Raw genomic sequence first — 20796 nt, 5'->3', positions numbered from 1 at the left:
GCAGATGATTCCTACTTTGGAATTCACCTTTTTGAACATGATTTTGATTTTGAACATCAATATAGCAACAGTTGACTATTTGCCATATAAAAATGTTGTGGAGTAATGGCGTTCTATTCGGAGAATGAAGGGGCAACTGGGGCTCATGGGTAGAGCCAGCATCTTGTTATCAGAAGGCTGCTGGTTCGATTCCCCTGGTTTGCATGTCAACTTGTCCTTGGGTAAGATACTGAACTGATACTGTTTTCCCTTGTTTTGCAGCATTTTGTATGCTGACATTGTCGGCTTCACCAGACTGGCCAGCGACTGCTCCCCAGGTGAACTTGTGCACATGCTGAATGAGCTCTTCGGCAAATTTGACCAGATTGCAAAGGTAATTCAAAACAAGCAAATTCATTCATTCATTCTTTTCTATATCACATTTCATGCACAAGGACACTCTTTGTGCTTCAGATGAAAACAATCACAGCAGAAGTGAATAGAAACGTGTAAACCAGAAGGGCCCTAAAACACAGATACATACACTGTAAGAGGATGCCCATTCTCCCCAAATCTAAATTATGATAGTTTAGAAAAATGCCTCTGTATTAGAGAGGTGTTGATAAGAGAAGTTGAACATTTGTTCATTTTTAACAAAGCTCTTGATGGGGGCTCCTACTAATTAAAACACACACATACCCATAAACAGCTGCCAAAGGACATTTTTGCATAACTACTTATACCAAAAATGCATAACAAGACATAAATATCCCCTAAAATATTTTATCAAAGCAATGGTTTGGTCTAGGAATGTATTTTCAGCAGCACAGATGCTACTAATTGATCCAAGACAAAACTGACAGAAGGGCTGGAATGGAAAAGAACAACAAATCCGCCTGTTATTTAAGCACCACGGACAGTGCCATGGATTTCTCAATACACAGCACAGTTGAGCGACTTATAATTCTGAGCCATGGTTGGGACCGTAGATTCTAATATGCACAAACTTCAGTCAGATAGATGATAGGGCTGTCAAAATTGCTCCAAAATGACGTTTGAATATTTGCTCTAAAAAAAACACATAGGTTTGAACAATTCAAATATCTATATTTGCGCATTATGTCAATATCAGGACATAATAATTTGACAAAACTCTCTGAAGCCCATGCCATCAATGATACTGATTACAGTACTGATATTTCATTACAGTACTGATACAGTATGAACAATATAAACAAAGCAAGTTTCTTCGTGTACGCCTCTTGTCGAATTGCAGACAAAGAGCTTGTGGCGGACAGTGAAAAATATGAGTCGAGATGTGGCTGTTCATGCTCATTTGGGTGCACATTTTCGAGATGTGCCCTCCTGCAATCAGGGAGGAGGTATGTTTTCCCTAGGAGGGCCAAATCAAACAGATACTTGACAGTATTTGTTCCATCAGCTGTTGGGTTCCTAAACAAGCTGTAGGTCCACTTGCTGTTGCACTAAATAAAAGGACTGATACACTCTTTGATCTTCATTTTTATTTCTCACTGTATTTTATATATAATATGTATTATGCCACTGTTTATTGTGTTATTTTAGGATGATGTATACTGGGGACAGGGGACAATAAAGACTTCCCAATCAAATCCAATCCAGCATGAAATTAATGACATTGAAAACGTGTGTTTATTGGCTTCAAAGTGCATAGAAATGAGATGTGTATTGGAAAGAGTAGCCTGCCAATAATTTGATTGACTCTCAGGGTTAGACTGGAGGTAGGATTAGGTATCTCAACAGCAGAAAACCCCAAAAATATTTAAGTACTATAGTCAGTGTTACACGTGGCATGTTGACAAGGATGTGGGACCAGAAGGAGCTTTTGTGTTACGTCAACAACAGAGCCAGCTGAGCTTATGTTGCAGGATTCATTTCCATGAAGAGCGACGTGACAAACACTTCTCCACATTCAACATGCCACTCTGGCTGTTTAATCAGCTAAATGTTAACACAGTTTCTCTTGAGTGTCCTTTAAAAGTAACCACATCAACTATGGAATGTGCCAACATGCTTTCATTAACAGTAAACAATTCCCTTTCAGTTCCCAAACAATGGCAAAGCTCACAATTGACTTGTCCTGACACAGGTGACGAAACCAATAAATCACCCATCTCGAGTAATTCCTTATATTCCCTATTGTGTATGAGGCTGTGTTTTCTTGTGGTCATGTATTGGATCGAGATATATTGTACTGTGCAGTGTTTATATTCCTCTCTGTAGAGGATGTGATTGACAGAGACAAAATATTGGAAATATTTTCATGTATATTGCTGTCAAGTACTGTACCACAACAAAATACAGCCTTGCATTTAATAAAAAATTCAGGGAGGCCACAATTGCTAAACTATCTTAAGGTTTTGAGAAGAAGCTTGTGGTCTTGTGAGACTGATTCCATTCCATAGATTTGGGATAAGTAAACTCCTTGTGACTGTGTAAGCCGTACAGAACATGCATCATTCTGAAATTACAGTACGGCATCAAGAATTCATTTGGTTTTAAGGCATGAATTGATGATGTTCAGGACATAAAATAATGTGATTTGATTCACAAATACGGCTTTCAGCTGATGTTACCTGAATTCTATTACAGTCAAATTCTAATTTGAATACTGTGCACAGTTCGGTTAATTACAAAATAACCAAGAAGAGTCAACAGCCTTTCTTGTGCTGTCAATCAGATGAACCTTGAAATGAATGTTTTCTGTGTCCCGCGGCCAGTGTCGGCCTCCGTACTGTACCTTCCCAGAGTGCTTGTTAACAGCTTCAGGTTGTAGCCGTGTGGGCTGGTCGGAGTGTACCTAGCGTCTCATGGGTGCTCTACTAAACAGTTGAGTCAGGCTCTCTCAGCTCCGTGTCCGGCAGCTCTGTCCTTCCGCCTGATGAAGCTGCCGTTACATAAACCTGATCCAACGATGAGCTGTTACACATCCCACATGTGGAATAAGAGCTAATGTGTCAGGTGTGTGGGTGTATGGTTTTGGGCTTGATGGATGTGAACCTTTAGTGTGTGTGTGTGTGTGTGCACATGTTGAGGTGACAGAGCACTGGAACAAGCATTTTATAAATGAAATAGTTAACTGTTAGTACAGATATAGATGAATGTTGACAGCTAATGGAGGTTGGTGATAAATGTTTCACTTAATCCCCTCCCTCTCTCTCTCTCCCTCTCTCTCTCTCTCTCTCTCTCTCTCCCTCTCTCTCTCTTTAAAGGAAAATGAATGTATGCGAATCAAGATCCTGGGAGATTGTTACTACTGTGTGTCTGGTCTGCCTGAGTCGCTGCCTCACCACGCCAGGAACTGCGTGAAGATGGGCTTGGATATGTGTGAGGCCATCAAGTAAAATACCAGATCTCCCTCTCTTCCTCTCTCTCCCTCTGTCTCTCTCTCACACACACGCACACGCACACACACACACACACACACGCACACACACACACACACACACACACACACACACACACACACACACACACACACACACACACACACACACACACACACATGCATGCACAAACACAAACACAAACACAAACACAAACAAACACACGCCTGTCAAACAGATTGAGCAGAAGGAATGCCAGACTCGATTTCAGCTCTGTTTGAACTTGAGAGTAAACACAATGTGAATTTAATATGATAAGCCTCCCAACTGAACAAATAAAAATTTCAAACAAATGAAAAAGTATTCCCTTTCAGCCCCCCCACACACACCCTCCCCCTCCTTCTCTCTGCCTCGATGTCTTTCACTCATGCATGAACACACACACATTTATAGGTCTTTATGTTTGCTTGCAGGGACTGACCTTTAATCACAATCAGATTAAAGATCCTATCCAGTGTGGTCCACCTCCGACATGATGAAAAGGAGTCTGTATTTCAGTGCCGTTCTGGAGGATTTTTCTACCCTGAATTTAGAGGGAAATACTGAATCATCATTATCTGTAACAAATTACATTACTGGTTGTGGGTAGTTTAGATAATGGCAGTCTATGAATTATATAAAAACTAGGAAATATTATTTTTAAAAACTAATATGTTCAACATTTCGCTGGTTTTGCTCCAAATAAAACCCCAAACTGTCATTCTTAGATCGATTTGTGTACAAACAAATGAAACATGTAAGGAAAGGGTCTCCAAAAAGGAAAATACAGTCACTATCTACTCACCCCCATGCCAAAGGGAAGTCTGATGGAGTTTCATAGTCCATACATTTCCAGAGCTTCACAGCAAAACAACATTCTTGTAAACAGCTGAAGTAGTTGGATAAAAAAACGGAAATAAAAACATAAAATTGCTCCGTACAGCTTGTCTAGCTTGTTGTTTTTTTACATTTTAAAATAGGTCCCCATCTACTTCAGTTGTTTAGGAGAATGCTCAGAAATCCTTTAATGTCCCACAGATGGGGAAATGTGTTTGTCACAGCAGCGACCGAATATTACAAAACCAGAAGCATATTACAAGAAAGAAGAATGCTGAAACGCTATTTAAAACTCCAGAAAGTTTGTGAACTCTAAAACTTACCCTGACAGTTATGACTAAATTTTCATTTGCAGAAGAACTTATTTCTTTAATTACAACAGGACCAACTTGAAAATGAGATGATCAAGGGTGTTATACTGTTGTATGTCTCATATATGTTTATATATGTTTATATATTTTCAAGGTGTCTATTAGTAGCTTTGGAAAAGATACAGGCTAGCTGTTTCCCTCTGCTGTCAGTCTTTATGCTGTGCTAAGCTACCTACATCCCAAATCCAGCTCTATGCTCAACAATCTTACTCTTGTTATAAAAGTAAATGAGCACATTCTCCACATTGGTGAACTTCTCCTTAAAAGATGAAATCTGCTCTGTACTCTTCACAGGAAGGTCCGAGACGCCACTGGAGTCGATATCAACATGCGTGTTGGTGTTCATTCTGGGAATGTCCTGTGTGGTGTGATTGGCCTACGGAAGTGGCAGTACGATGTGTGGTCACATGATGTAACACTAGCCAACCATATGGAGGCGGGAGGTTTGCCAGGGTAAATCAAATCATTCATTTTATTCGTATAGCCCAAATCACAATCACATTGCCTCAGTGGGCTTTACAGTCTGTTCAGTTGTATGATATAACCAACACTGCAAAGAATGATTCATTGATCTCACTGCTGTTGCAATGCTGGTGTGCATTATTTTGCAGTTTGCAAACTGGAGGGATGTACCTGCAAGGTTGCTAGTTTTAGTTGGTAAAGCAGACAGGGAGCCATGCCTTGGGAATCGACTAACACAATTCGCTCTCTCTGTGATTAATGTTGAGTTGCACTTTAGCAAGTCAGTGAATTCCCATCTGCTCTGCTGCAGTTCCATGAAGTAGAAGTGAACATGTCCCAGAGGCTAGCAGTATCATAGCGTCATTATCTGGAGTTTCCATGAGGGGGTCTGTGTCTCAGTCAGGCATTTTCACCCTTAAAAGAAGGGAATTCACAATTTTTTTGCTCTTTTAACTTCTGGGATGTGAAATGGTTAACTTTATAAGTACTTGGCATGAAATATCATAGACCAGTTCAACCTAAAAAAAATATACATATCAGTATCTAAAATCAATGTTGGCTGAAACCTAGTACACCACCCCCTAAAAACCAAATACACCTGAGGGAACAACATATTGACGTTTTGCAGAAGCACCAAGAACAAGCACACGTACACAACACTCAGCTGAAAATATTTATATACAAGTGCACTATATGAATCACTTCTTCCTTCTCCATACCAACTTGTTTTGCATCCGGAAAAACACAAGTTTTCACTCTGACACAGAACACTGGATACATTTGTTCTAATTCTGCCCAGTTATAATTTTAGACAATTACAGCCACCTCATTTGACCAGTCAGCTCCAAATTTGTTATGTGGCCATTAGGTTTGCCATCCCAGTACTGTAACAAGCATGGGAAAATTGGCTAGTGGATATATGTAGTGTGCGACACTGAAAATAAGCTCTCTAGGGCCTCCACGTTGTCTCGCTGGACTGCTAATGGTTTGTCTCCTTTTATGCTGCTGAAAGGAATCTGAAAAATATGCCCACTGAAAAAAAACACATTCTCGTCCCCATCACTCATCAGTCACTGTTTGTAAGATGACAACAAAGGAGATTAGTGTTATTATAGAACTGGAAAGTAAATAAAATGTTTAACAGACCTGCTGATACCACAATGACGCACGCTCTTAACCTCTTATCATCTGTCCTCAGGAGGGTCCACATCTCCTCCGTGACACTGGAGCACTTGAAGGGCTCATATAAGGTGGAGCCTGGAAACGGACAGAGCAGAGACTCCTACCTGAAGGAGCATGGAGTGGTCACCTTCCTTGTCATCAACCCCAAGGTTAGATAACATCCTTGGCATGGTTTTACACATTCACATACAGAAAGCATCGTTGAATAGGATGTTCGAATGCAAGAAAAAGCAGAGAATGTGGGCGCTTGTCACTTAGAGGGTAAATATAAAAAGTGTTTTAAATGGTCTTGCATTTTAATAGCTCTTTTCAAGGGTACTAACTGCTCAAAGGGCTTTACAATACTTGCCATATTCACCCATTCACACACACATTCATACACTGATGGCGGAGGCTGTCATGCAAGGCGCCAGCTGCTCATCAGGAGCAATTTGGGGCTCAGTATCTTGCTCAAGGACACTTCGACTTACAGCTGGGGGGGATCTAGGATTTGAACCAGCCACCTTCCAACATTGACCCTAACCCTAACCCTAACCAACTGAATCCAATAGTGACCTTAAAATCAAAGTCAAATCAATTGTGGATTTGGAGAATCGTGACCCTAGTCTAAACAGCTTCACAGACTCACTAGCCTGGCTGTTGGCTCTTTTGTTTGCACCTTGATATATTTCTTGTTGAATCTATTTTTCTTTCATTCAGAATTCTTTGTTGCACTGGGGCTGCCCATACTGATAAAAGTTACTGTTCTAATTCTCCTGTACTGTCCCACAGCAGCAGCGTACGCATGGAGTTGGTTCATGAACATAAAAAAATCAAGTGAAATGCATTCAAGCGTAACAGCAGAGAAACAGCACGAGACAAAATAACAAAAAACAAAATGAGACTTGGTACATGGAGCACACTTCAGTAAAGTCATGAGTCACTAAACCAAACAAAAAAGTGCTCGCCATGTTCCCCCCTCTTTAGTGTCCTGCTGTTGTCTGCGCTATTTATAGTGTATTCGGGTAGGTTTCTGTTTTGTGTATTGTATCTGTGTTGTTGTATCAATGAAGTATCTGCTTACAGTGTGTGTGTTTGTGGTCACGATGATATAATGAGCATGGAAGTAAAAATACAAAGGTCTATTTTCAGCACCACAGCTCTGTAAACTTTTCGATGTGCAGGTCAGGTTTACTTGCCAGCAGCACAGTAGGCAGCTAAACAACCTGAGAATGTCAAGTATCCAAAAATAATTTGATTGTTTGGTGAACCAATGAAAGTGTATTATCAAATTAACAACATCTGGGCCGGTGTTCTGTCAATCTCTCCGCTGAGCTCCCTTTTCACTGCTTGAAGTGTTGTTAGTTGCCTGTGATGTAGTGCAGCTCTTCCTGTCAAACCAGGTTATAAAGGACAGCTTCACAACCTTTATGAGATCTGTCTCTTCTGTGAACTTTCTGCCAAGAAAGTCTTTATATAGAATATGTTGTTGGCATCCAGTACGTGCTCAGTGTTTTTGGCTTGGCAAACAAAAAACACCCCTCTGCCTTCTTAATCCCTCCATGACATGGCTGAGATGCACCCTCCTCCTTAAATATCTGCACCAAGACCTTCTTCCTTCAGGCATCCTGCATTTACTATCTGCTTGCTTCATAAACTTCAGGGTTGTGGGAAGCATCTCTCTTCTGAAGAATGAAGGCCTTCAGTGAATGTTTTTAAAATGCCATCAGTAACTAACATGCAGAGCCACAGGGTCTTTTCAGCTTTGATTCCTCCAAATCCAGTCCTTTGGCTCCCTTTAGTCTTCCCGTTTCCCCTCTAATTCCTCATGACTAAGGATTGGTAGCTAAAGTCACTGCATCATTTTAATTTGATACGTTGGGATAATTATCATCTGTCAGAATCTGAAATGAAGAAGAGGTCATCTCCTGACTTCAAAAACATATCATATATAACATATTTCAACACACTTTATCAGCAGGCGACATGTTTTCACAATCTGCCGTTATAACTCTACTCGATGAGAGGTTATTTGGGCAATCACACCAGCAGCGTATTATCAGCTGCCTCTCTTCAGCTGACTTTTTCTTGATTTTACGGTATCTCATTTGTGAATGCAGAGTAGCAACACTTGAGTTGTGAAATCTAATTTAGTCTGGCTCCAGGCAGCCCAACAGTAATTAACTAAACCAACAGTTTTAGACCAAAGCTGAGCCTCTGGGTGTATAAACTGCGGTAACTTGTTTTCTTACAGTATAACATAATGACCTTACAGGACAGATTGCTTCCTCCATTTACTGCAATGAAGATAGCTTTTCAATTTCCCATCAGATATTGGAAAAAGGCTGTGGGTGCTCACTGACATTTTCAAGAATCCCCTGAGTGGATCAAGGCCAAATATGGAGCGTGGGGCGCAGGAGGTGTCATCTTCACTGTCATTGTCATTGATTGTCACTGTCAGAGCTGTTCATTGCAGCCATGGGAAATGAACACTGCCTTTATCGACAGTGTCTTTTCCAATTCTGATAGGCTTATGTGCCATGCTGGGTAAATACCTGAAATCAATCACCAGAGGAACATGGTGTGAAAAATCCTCCTAGGTTTACTTTCTCAAGAAGGAAAAGAAAAACAAAAACAAAAAAACTTTGACTGTCACTGCTGTAGTTCAGTTCAGTGCAGGGTAGTATTTCTGTCAGCAGTGAAGTGGTGTTTGTCAGAGCGAAGCACTCAGTGTACGAGGTGAAGGGAGAGGGAGAGCTGCATCACTTGCTAAAAGTGGTTTAAGTAGCTTTAAACAATGACTGGAAGGTCACAGATGTCAAGAGCTGTCAATTGACCACTCTTACCAGAGAATCCAGTCCTTTTACTTTAACACGTACTATGTGAGTGTGAATCTAAACTTCTGTTCAGCTTGGTCAGAAATAAGTTTGCAGATGTAAACATTGGAATTTGTTATGTACACCATGTACACTTAACCACGTAACCGCAGTGACGGCTGTTCAGCAAACATACATACAGTTCTGTGTTGAGTTTCTTTGTTCTTGTTGTTATTTCCCAGACTGAGAGGCACAGCCCTCTGTTGGGCGTGCGCTCTCGTCCCTCTCTAGACGGCGGGAAGATGAGAGCGTCTGTCAGAATGACACGATACCTGGAGTCCTGGGGCGCTGCCAAGCCCTTCGCTAACCTCCATCATCGAGAAAGCATGACCACAGACAATGGCAAGATCAACACAACTGTAAGTACAATGCAGCGCTCTCTGTCTTTTAAACATAAACACAGATATTGGTCATTAATAGATGAGGGTCTGAATCCTGTTTCAGGATGTTCCAATGGGGCAGTACCACTTCCAGACGAGACGAGAAAGGTGAGTTAGGGGTAATAATGCATTGGTAATCAGTCTATTTTCACAGATCTGTCTTTGCTTTTTAAATCTGACCTCCCCTCTCTTCCATCCCAGGTCCAAATCTCAAAGGAGGAGGTTTGAAGAAGAACTCAACGAGCGAATGATTCGCACCATCGATGGCATCAACTCACAGAAGTAAGCATTGTATCACTCTTCACAATTACAGCTCATGCACTGTCCCTTCAAATAAAGTTAAAGATCCACTGAATAGTACATACATCAACTTAGAAGAAACATCTTCAAGAAGTCAGCATGTCAAAGAAGGTTTTAGAAAATCAGGCATTGTTGCAGATTTAATAAAATAATGAAATAGGGATAAGTTTAATAATTAAAAGATTGAAAACAGTAATGTTATGTTCCAACTGGTACAGATACATTTGGCTCATTACAGCACCATGAAGGGTAACAGAATAGTTTTCAGATAAAATAATGACACAACCCAGAGCCTGGTGCCTCTATATTTTTTAAATCTGTCTGCTCGCTTGTGTCTCCAGACAGTGGCTCAAATCTGAAGACATCCAGAGGATCTCATTGTTCTTTCACAACAAAGCTCTTGAGAAAGAGGTAGGCGAATGCATACAAACCACCAGCCAGCATTGTTCACGGGGGAAACAAATCAATGGGATTGTATAGTTGTCAGTGAAACAAGAGACTGAACAACCTTATCAGGCACAGACTGTCAGCAATAGATTCTTGTTTCATTTCACATGTAAGTCTGGTATATTTTTACATACTGCATGCTCAGTGTCAGTTTCACTTTGCCTAATCATGTTTTCCTGCTGCGACACTACACATGCTCATGAGGTCGTCCCCAGTTTTCTAAGGTTTTACCTTCTCTTGTCTCAACAGTACAGATCCACAACATTGCCAGCCTTCAAGTACTACATCACCTGTGCCTGCCTCATATTCTGCTGTATATTCATAGTGCAGGTCCTCGTCTTGCCCAAGTAAGTCTGCAGCCCTTCACAGGATTCACACTGCACAGTCCCCGTAGCATCAGCAAACTCCAGCTGTGGCAAGCGGGTTGATGTGAAAAAGCCATTTGACGCCAGCTGTCTCATCAACAGGACGGTGCTGAAATGAAAGAGGCAGGGGGGCAAGAGGCAGAATGCTAAAGAGCAGATGGAGATGAAAGGGCACCATGTCTGCTAGTGATTATAGATCAGGTGAATCAAAGTGTGTCGTCTCTTTAATGGCGAGGAGAGAAATTCACAGTCATGCTAATTTACTGCCACTGGGAGCCAAAGGTGTAATTCAGCATCTGAGAGGCCATTGATTGTCTGATTCACCCCTCCCTCTCTCACTCTCTTTATCTTGGCTCTGTTTGTCGTGGCATTGCTCCGCACATTTAGACGTGACATCATCTTTTTTATTGCAGGCATCCTTACATCAGCCATACTCTGTTCCTCCTTAGGAAAAGTGATACATGAACATAACTGCATTATGAGACACACACAGTATGCTGCTGTATAGTCCGCAGTTCTGCTGCTTAATGTAAATGGATTGCAGGTCTGAGGTAGAATACATTAGAACCTTCATTACATTTATTGCCCTGAATGGAACTGCAGAGGGCCGAGAGGTGCCAAGAGGGTTTAGAATAATGTGTGCGTGTCTGTGTGTTTCAGAACTGCTGTGCTGGGGATCTCCTTTGGCCTGGCATTCCTGCTGCTGGCTTTGATCCTGCTGCTTTGCTTTGCTGGTCATATTCTGGTGGGTTTGTATGAATTTTATTATTGAACACATACCTGCATGTATGCACGTGCCTTTGCCAGAAGTATGTTAGAGACAAAACAACGGAAAGCACCTTTTCTTGTCTTTTTTTTCTTTTTCTTTTTGTTTCTTTTTTTTCTTTTATTAGAGAAATCCTGTACGCACATGGTGCTGTGATGGTCTAATGCTGACAAAACAATAATTTTCCTCAAGGTTGATGTCATGAACACACACCCTTCTAAACACGTCATAAAGTTTCCTGCAGAACTGTCAGCAACTTAGAACTGCATTGCGGGTCTGTCGTCTCCCCCCTCAGGCAGTCTGAGTGGTTAAACAAGCAACAACTGTTGACAAGCTTATGACTGATACCGTTGTTTTGGTGTTATTCCTAAAATATCACAGTTAATGTTGCTCCAGGACCATCATTTTTAATTACAAAACACCAACCAAAACTTTATCTAGAGCAGGCTGTCATGGTTAATTGGGTTGAATATAGGACTTTCACTCAGGAGACAGGGGCTTGGATCCTGGCTGGAAGGCATGATAGTACTGTTCACCTATTATGTTATTCCCTTTTTTTTTTTTTTTTTTCAATTTATTTATTTTCATTTTCTGTTGCTGTTCAGTTAGGTTTAGGCAACAAACATACTTGGTTGGTTTTAAAAAGACAATGAAACAATAGCTTCTCCCATGAGTGTATTTTTACCCGAATGACATTGCTAAAACATGATTGGTCGATTTTAGTGATCCTGGTCCTTGAGCATCAATTATGATGTTCCAGGAACCAGCACTAACACCATGTCAGATTGTGTTGCTCGTGAATCCATACATTTCGTTCCTAATTGCTCTATTGTTGAGGCTGCTCTCTCCTTCACCTCTTGCAAAAGAGTAATTGTTGGTTGATATACTGGTGCCCCAGTGTGGGAAAGTTACCGCAGACTCCACAAATGTATGTATTCCCAGTCTGACAGACAGACAGCAGCCATGTAACAAAAAAAACCATGCAGAAGCTCCGTTGGCTCTCTGTCTGGACCGGTTCTTCTGTACCGGCAACACAACTCAACAATGGCATGTCTCATTGGAGCCTAGCAGCCGCTCTATAGGAGGTTTATTTGAGCTGATTTACCATTTGTTCTCCTTCATCCATCAGTTCACTGCTGTTGCTTGTTATCCAGCACAAGTGGAGGGATGGGTGTTAATTACAGGCTTCCTGTGACATGTGTTTTATGGACAGTCAATAACAGATTGCCCCCCTAAGAGCCCTTTTTCTTCCTTATTGCTTCTCAAGAGAGTATCATCACCCAGTAAGTGGGTCATGGAGAGTTATCAATAAAACTGACCCAGATATCAGATTCGTACACTGCCTCAATGAGAACAGAGAGCCAGTGATTGTGAAACAGGAATTTATAGGTGAATAATAAAAGCTGTTGTGGTCACTGTTAAAGGGCACTCAATTTAGAGATAAACCATGAGCCGTGTTTAACATTTTCATTGTGTGTGTGTGTGTGTGGTTGTGTGTGTGCTTGACCTCCAGGTGCTGGGTTTGTGTTATAAGTTATTTTTAATGGAGCATATTATAGTTAAATAATGTTCTCTGCTCTATAAAAATTGCATTAGATGGTTATCGTTATCCAACTCGTTTCTTGGAAAATCTCTTTTCAAGATGAAATGTGCTCAGCTGTTGCTAAGTAGAAAGTGCCACTGCAACCATCAAGCAGAAAATCTCTGTATATTTGTATAAATATACAGTCATATATACAGAATAGTTGTATACTGCATCTTGTATACTGTATTATTTGCTCCTTGGGTCTATCCACTGCTTCTTCCTCCTGTTCTAATCACTCCTTCTGTTTCTTTGCATCCTCAGCAGGGAAGGAAGGGCTCCTTCTGCTCTCTGACCTGGTTCCCCACTTCCTCTCGCATCATTGTCACCAATAATCCTTGGCTGCGATTGGTCCTCACCATGACGACCACTGCTCTCATACTGGTGATGGCCGTCTTCAATATGGTGAGAAACTGGTTTCAGATTAAGATGAAGTGGTTGTGATTATAACAAGGCTTTAAAATGATGTCTTAATTACTCTTTTTGATAATTGCATGAGACATGATAAAGTCTCCAGACTGTGGTGGTGCTATCCTGGGTACCACACTAAGACAGAGAAGTAGTGTTGTCAGGTATCCTGTTAAGATGCACAAACAGTAATACATTCACATTATATTTAGAGGCCTTTATGTTCAATATCATCAACATTTGTTCCCTTCTGCATGTCCTTGTCACGTCATACATACTTGTGATACTAATGGATTCACATGCATCAGCAGTGTAACATGTATAAAAGATAACTATATCAAAAGTTAATCTCCACAGCTCATGTGGTTTAGTTGTAAATACAATCTATATATTATTTGTGTCAGAAATGGAAAGTAATCACTTAATGAATAATATGGCTGAACCACATCTTACTTTTCGTCCTTTGTCCATATTATCAAAACGTCATCAAGTCTCACAGTGTTGAACTAAATAATATATCCTCTAGGAAAATGTTACGATTGTCAGTCCTGGATGCCATGACAGAATAACCATGGCTCAAACTTTTTGCCCTCAATCCTTTATGTTCTGCTCGTTAGTTCTTTGTGGAGGATCCTGGAGGATCCACAGAGGACAGCCAAACAACTACTCCACCTGTGAATCTAACTAACGACAGCCTGCCGGACTACGAGTGGGGAAACTCAGGATTAAAACACAAGTTTTATTTGCCAGTAAGTATAATAGGGTGCGGTTAGCAAACATGGCCTGAAAGGGGATAAATATGTTGTCATGTTGTCATGTAAGTCAAATTACTGACCACCAGTATCCAAAATAACAGCTTAAATGACATGTACACGGCATTCTTTAAATTTAAATAGACATATTATGCTCACATGTTGGTGTGACACAGAACAGAAACCCACTGCTGGGCCAGTGTCTCTTTCCTGTGAAAGAAAAAAATATTAAAAGAAGTACTTATGTCAGTTAATTCCAGTTTTAAAATTAAACTTTAGTATTGCTGTTTTGGAGCTAATAAGCTCATTATATACATTTTTTTAGAAGTCACTCCAGAGAAACCAAGATTCATGGGGGAATTGCTAGAGCTCAAAGCTTTCATTCATTGCCCTGTTTATTCATACAAACATCGAGGCCTTACACAACCATTCTGAATGTCTGTCTCCAGTACTTTATCTACTGCTGTATACTGGGCCTGGTGTCCTGCTCTGTGTTCCTGAGGATCAACTATGAGCTGAAGATGGTAGTGATGCTGGTTGCTGTGGTGATCTACAACATCATCATCCTGCAGACGCACGCCTCCCTGCTGGATGGATTTAGCAAAGCACCCTACCCCACCGATACACTGAATAGGTACCTGTTAACTCACACACACACTCTCTCCTCTTTATATGAGGCATTAATGGAAGAACTATTAAGCCCACTTAAGGTCAATACTATCTGTTTGAAAGATTCCACCCCCCTCTGACCCTGAAGCCTGCCTGCATCAGTTGAGCTGAGGCAGTAATATCCCATATGACTGTCGATTAAGTGTAACCCCTGGAGAGGAGGATGATCTGTGGCAGAATGAGATACAGCAGGTTGTGATGGTGGAGCTGAATTCATTTCTCACATTTGAGTGACAGCAAGAGTCTCACTACGGAAAAAATCCCATTACGCAAAAAGATTTCAAAGAAAGGCTGGTGAATAAATACTTTTTCCATCCCTCATATTTCTCTCTTCATTTCTTTTTCTCAACTTGACTTCATTTGCATGAGGAATATATTATTTTTTCCAAAGCATTGAGACATATGAATAAGAATATAGGTATACACTATTAAATTAAAAGAAAATAGACTAGGACTGTCTAATATTTTTATTTCTTGTAATACATCTGTTTACACTTCAGATATCTTGGCATAGCTCACAACAGCTTGGTTAACTGACTTTACGTTGGTTCATGTACACCAGTATCAGCAAGTTGATGCATGCCAACATATGATCTACTCAAACAGTACAGAACAAATATAAATAAATCATCTTTTAGTCTTATATGTGTAGGTAATCGAGAAGATTTTTTTTCAACCCCTCTTGTAATTTGAATGGGACATTTACTGTTTTGAATTTGTTTGTAGTTAAAATACAGGAAGGATTCTGTCCAATTTATTTACAGTGCAGAGAAGTAACCGATCCTAGTAAACATAATGACTGCTTGAGTGTAATCATATACAGTTCTTTATGGCAATGATGCTATGCCTTTTTAATGACTGCACGTTAATGCCGCCTTACACTGCAGTTGACACAAATAAAACCCATGAAGAGGTTATCTTGGAAAGTCCACATTTACTCTGTTAATGTTTGAAATTATAGTTGATTATAAAGGACGTCAGGTAAGGCTTAAAATAGCATAGCTATAATTTTCTCATGTAAACGAGTGCCATAGAAATATCAAAACAGTGTGTTACTTGGTCTCTTAATACTTTTTGACTTCTCTTCCCCATCTGTGGCATTTATTTGATATTGAACAATTTAAACCATTCAATTATTTCTATATCTTTAAAGGTATCACAGGTATGACTTCCTTTTCCAACACAGCTGGGAACTGTCGTTTTTAGCTATTTTCAGCTGTGAACTGATAAACATTTGACACACTTAGAGTATTTATGGCACCAGGATAGTATACATTGGTTCGAGTCGAGGTAAACTACAACGACCATGTAATAGTATGGGTCACTTATCTGTTTTTAGTGGTTTCTGGAGTGGTAATACCTGTTAGTAGGATGCAATCATTGTTGGTTCTGTTTTATCATTGAATTTGTTGATTCTACAATATGACCAGACTTTCACACTCGACAACTAACATCGTGCTAATTGTATTTTCTCTCTCTGTGCAGACCAGGAGTACTGAAGGATCTGAAGACGATGGGCTCCGTGTCTCTTTTTATCTTCTTCATCACTTTACTGGTGTTAGCCAGGCAGGTCAGTAAACTTACAGTAGCTGCCACAATGACCTCAATAGAACTCACTACTGAACAGCTATATATAATTATAACTTTATGTATCTTTACTCTCTTATCTTATCTTGTTTTACTGAAAAATTGCTGTATGAGGAGGTTTTTGTTAATGACACTTGATACCAGTGCAGTTAATTGTCACTCCTCTCCAGAATTAAATTTGGAAGCAAGTGAATCCATGTTTCAGGATTCAGTTCAGTGTGCTCACAGATCAAAACGCTTGTTCAGAGGGACATTCCTGCAGTGATGAAGCAGTCAGTCAGGCCAAGCGCTTCCATCTCCTCTGTGTCCACCACCCTCACTTCACATGCAGACAAAACTCAGCTGACACACATTTTAGTGTGCATGTTTTATCTTTTTTATCTTTTTCGGGGTGCCATCCGTCAGCTCTGACCCCAGAGCAGATGTTCAGGACAGAAATTCTCCCAGAAGAGGTTCTGTACCAGAAACTGGGGCTCCCCTGAGAGCCACAGTTGGTTCAAACAGCTCCATGTGTTGTTCTCATTCTGGGTCACTGTCTCCAGGAGGGAGGGGAGCATTTGTTATGGAAACATAACTTTGTTGTGGTAAACTCTTTGTAACTTCCAAATCTTATTACGGCCTGCACTTTATCAAGGTCTTTCAGGATTGATTTGGTTCGCCCTTCTGGATGCAATTTGGGTATAAATTACACAGGTAAAATGATTCATCAATTAACATGAAAATAATTCTGGAAACAGGTCAAAAGGTGTTCAGTGGCGTCATCTGAGGTTGTTGACCCAGAAATACATAAATCTGTGCCAGATATGAGAGCAAGAGGCCTCCGTTTTACAAGCTTTTAGTCTGCTATTAACACATTTGCCTTGCAAGAATTTCCATCATCAATCCTAATGAGCCAATTTCAAACCGTTTAGTCAGAGGGAGGGGAAAGCAGGTTAGGAGAACGAAGGCATCTGTAATTCATCCCTCAAGAACAGATGCATGATGGAGCAAAGCTCATTTACAGGCTTGTTAGCTGGTTTCTCAGTGGCATCAGGAATGAGCTACATTTCCTCTGGCCTACTTTCTGGACTCGTGGAGGTACCGTTCCCCTCTCTGTACATGCACATATGTATACATGCACAAATGGTTCCTTAGAGGCCTTTAAGTCTATATTTCTATTTCAGCCTCAAGCAATCAACACTGTAGCACCAGATCTCAGCACAGAGCAGCATGGGCCTACACTGTTGGAAGCTTCTAAATTGGCACCATTCTTTAATCTCGAGGGGGAAAGTATTCAGTATGCACATACATCCTGCTGCCTACACACATGACATATCTCACAGGAGACTGAAACTAACCCCCCACCGACACGCACACGCACACACACACACACACACACACATCCATTCACACAATATAGGGGTCAGCCCACTAGTAGCCTGGAGCTTTCAAATATATACGAGCATAATGATGGCGAGTTCAGGGGACCCTGTCTAATGCACGCGCGCTCCTGGGATGTAGAAAGAAAAGTCCTTCTAGCATTAATAACCAAAACATGAAAAAGAAGGAGCAATGGCTATCTTTTATGCAAATCACTTCTGCCTGCTTGCCATTTCCTTGAACAGTGAGAGCGGAGCTTCGCAAACTGTTTTTATTGTTGTGTTATTGGGACATTAATTTTCTATGAATATCAAGCAAGCCCTTCAGTTTCACTTGGTTATGTTTCCCCAGAATCCTGCACAATTTAGTGGCAAAGATTAGAGCAGAATGCAGGCAGTCTATCTGTGAGAAACACTCGGCTATCAGGACAAATGTCTGTAGCTGCAGGACTTCTGCACAGGAGGCTGACTCGCTTCTCTGATCAACCTCCAGTCGTAAGCAAATGTCAGAACTGATCTATTTCTTCATGGAAATTACAACTTTCCACTCAGTATGTCTTCTTGATTTTTTTGGTTTCTTCTACGGCCTGTAGCTTTGGAGCAGAGTGCTTCCGGGGTTTAAATGACACAGGTGTCTCTTTACTCTGTGTCCTTCTGTAACAGAATGAATATTACTGTAGGTTGGACTTCCTGTGGAGAGACAAGTTCAAGAGGGAGTGCGAGGAGATCGAAACCATGGAGAACCTCAACCGGGTTCTGCTGGAGAACGTTTTACCTGCACATGTTGCTGAACACTTCCTGGGACGCAACTGGAAAAATGAGGTGAATTGATGTTGAGCGGTGGACCTCTGCTTTCATGCGTTATTTATAGGTCTTATATGCTAGAAAAGTGATGGCCCCAGTATTGCTATATTTACAAAAACACTGGCAGAGATTGTGCAGAAACACGTTGGTTGGTGCCTGCTCGGGCCTGAGCTGACTAGTCATAGCAGACTGGGCTTTGATTGAAGGGGACTATAAAGAGACAGGAGCTAATATGGAGTGTTCAGACAGAGGGTGAATAGAGGTGCTGCAGCAATGGACCTTATAAAAAATGTGTTTTCTTAATATTGAACCATGAAAAGATTTTGTTGTAGACACCCAAAATAAAATTATGAACCTGTAATTGAGAATGTTATGGGTTCTTTAAATCTATATGCTAAAGGAAAAGTTCAACAGTGAGTTGAAGAGTGTGTGTAGTAGCTGAAGCCGGTTAATTTAGCTGAGCGTATAGACCGGATTAGGAGGAATCAGTGGCATTTTTGTCATGTTGCAACCAGCAGGGATTCTCAAAAGTTACTGTGCCTGGGTAAGAACCCATCTGGCACATACCTTCTAGTAACAGAGCAATATGTCATTCATCCTTTTTTTTATGGATCAACAAGTACATTTTTGAGGCTTAATTGCAGCACCAAAGCTGTGGGGAGCATCAGAACTAACTAAATTACAGATTTAATGGATTTAATCCACAGTGGACTTATTTAAGAAATTTTATCATTAAGCTTTTTGGGTGTTAATAATTTATTATCTGCTGTAGCTTTTTCAACTTTTTGAACACAAATATGGTAAATAACAGTCTCGACTGATGTTAAATTGCAAATTTTTGGTGTCTTCTTAGGGGAGGAACCACAAACCCCTGCCAAACATGTGAACACAAGCGTAGGGAAAACAGTGATAAGATGAATGTGTAAGGTCGCATTACCTCTGGACAGAGCGAGGTTGGCGGTCGCCCTGTTTCCAGTGTTGGTGCTAAGCTACGCTAAATGGCTGCTGTGGTATTGACCTTCTCATTTAAAGGTCCAGTGTGTAGGATTTAGATGCATCGATCACTGTTTCGTTGCAGATTGCAACCAGCTGAACACCCCTCGCCTCACCCTTCCCTATGGTGCCTGTGAAAAATGCCAAAGGCCCTCTCTAGAGTCAGTGTTTAGCTTGTCCTTTCTGGGCTACCGTAGAAACAGATAATACATATAAAATATTAATATTATGTTTCATTGTTGCCTTCCTAAATCATACTGCAGAAAACACATTTGTGTATATAAATTTAATATAAAAACTCAACTTATAGTTTTGTTTTCTGGACTGCTTCATGTTGAATGCATAATTTTTTTTAATGCTCTGCTGCTGTTGCATGTTGTCTCTGCACACATGCTGTAATTGATGTGGCCTGCTCGCCTAACACACTTTCCATTCCTGTAGTTCTCCTAATTCGTTCCAGTGCTGTACGTGTTCCTTCACACCCGGTACCCTCATTTCCTCCATTATTACATCTGTCTTCCGCTGTGTGTGTCCAATGATGAATGTTGTTACTATTTTGCTGCTGTGCTGACCCCTCCTAGAGATGATTAAAGTTTCATTTTATATATTTAAAGAGTCAGTGTCATTGTTCAGAGTTCGGTACTCAGCTCATATATCTTCCCTCTGCAGACCATCTGTTTTCTTTTCTTTTTTTTTTTTTACTTTCCTTCCCTAGTGCCCGATCAATACAACACATCCAGCTGTTATATCTTCTTCTTGCTTGTTATCAGGACCTTTATCATCAGTCATACGAGTCAGTGTGTGTGATGTTCGCCTCCATCCCAGACTTCAAAGAGTTTTATACAGAGTCTGATGTCAATAAGGAAGGACTGGAGTGCCTCCGTCTTCTCAACGAGATCATAGCAGACTTTGATGAGGTAAACTCCTCTCACTAATAATCTCTGCTGCCTGAAGATGTGAAAAAATAATGTCCTACTGATTTTTTGAGAAGCAGCCACGCTGGAAGGTTATGCTCTAAAATAGCAGCATAAATACTGCCAGTAGTTGGAAGAGAGGTTTCCTGCTGCTGTGTACGTTACATTCTGTATCCTTCGTGTGTCCTCAGCTGCTGTCCAAACCGAAGTTCAGCGGCGTGGAGAAGATAAAGACCATCGGTAGCACCTACATGGCTGCTACTGGACTCAATGTGACACTGGGACCAGAGTGCACACAGGCATGCTTTTTCACACACTTGCACACACACGAGCAGACCAGCGCCACAGTGTTTCACATTGGATACAAAGTGACAAACCAAC

General features: G+C 40.8%; 1 protein-coding gene across 7 annotated transcripts in view; it reads left to right on the top strand.

Moving 5' to 3' along the window:
• The window catches only part of adcy2b (adenylate cyclase 2b (brain)), a 54709-nt gene that overhangs the window by 29706 nt on the left and 4207 nt on the right, over positions 1 to 20796 (top strand). For 6 of the 7 annotated variants that reach the window (XM_037093444.1, XM_037093443.1, XM_037093445.1 and 3 more), the window contains 17 exons: positions 262 to 373; positions 3231 to 3358; positions 4886 to 5044; positions 6252 to 6384; positions 9273 to 9449; positions 9535 to 9578; positions 9672 to 9752; positions 10112 to 10181; positions 10467 to 10564; positions 11243 to 11327; positions 13195 to 13335; positions 13956 to 14087; positions 14540 to 14724; positions 16245 to 16329; positions 18368 to 18526; positions 20272 to 20418; positions 20607 to 20714. In XM_037093444.1, coding sequence (XP_036949339.1) covers positions 262 to 373; positions 3231 to 3358; positions 4886 to 5044; positions 6252 to 6384; positions 9273 to 9449; positions 9535 to 9578; positions 9672 to 9752; positions 10112 to 10181; positions 10467 to 10564; positions 11243 to 11327; positions 13195 to 13335; positions 13956 to 14087; positions 14540 to 14724; positions 16245 to 16329; positions 18368 to 18526; positions 20272 to 20418; positions 20607 to 20714 — 2044 coding nt within the window. The remainder of the gene's footprint in view (positions 1 to 261; positions 374 to 3230; positions 3359 to 4885; positions 5045 to 6251; positions 6385 to 9272; positions 9450 to 9534; positions 9579 to 9671; positions 9753 to 10111; positions 10182 to 10466; positions 10565 to 11242; positions 11328 to 13194; positions 13336 to 13955; positions 14088 to 14539; positions 14725 to 16244; positions 16330 to 18367; positions 18527 to 20271; positions 20419 to 20606; positions 20715 to 20796) is intronic. The other variant, XM_037093446.1, reaches the window with a different exon arrangement.

Source organism: Acanthopagrus latus, chromosome 3, assembly GCF_904848185.1.
Source record: "Acanthopagrus latus isolate v.2019 chromosome 3, fAcaLat1.1, whole genome shotgun sequence".
Lineage (NCBI taxonomy): Eukaryota > Metazoa > Chordata > Actinopteri > Spariformes > Sparidae > Acanthopagrus > Acanthopagrus latus.
Note: the sequence above shows the minus strand (reverse complement) of the source record. Positions and strands in the feature narration are given on the sequence as shown.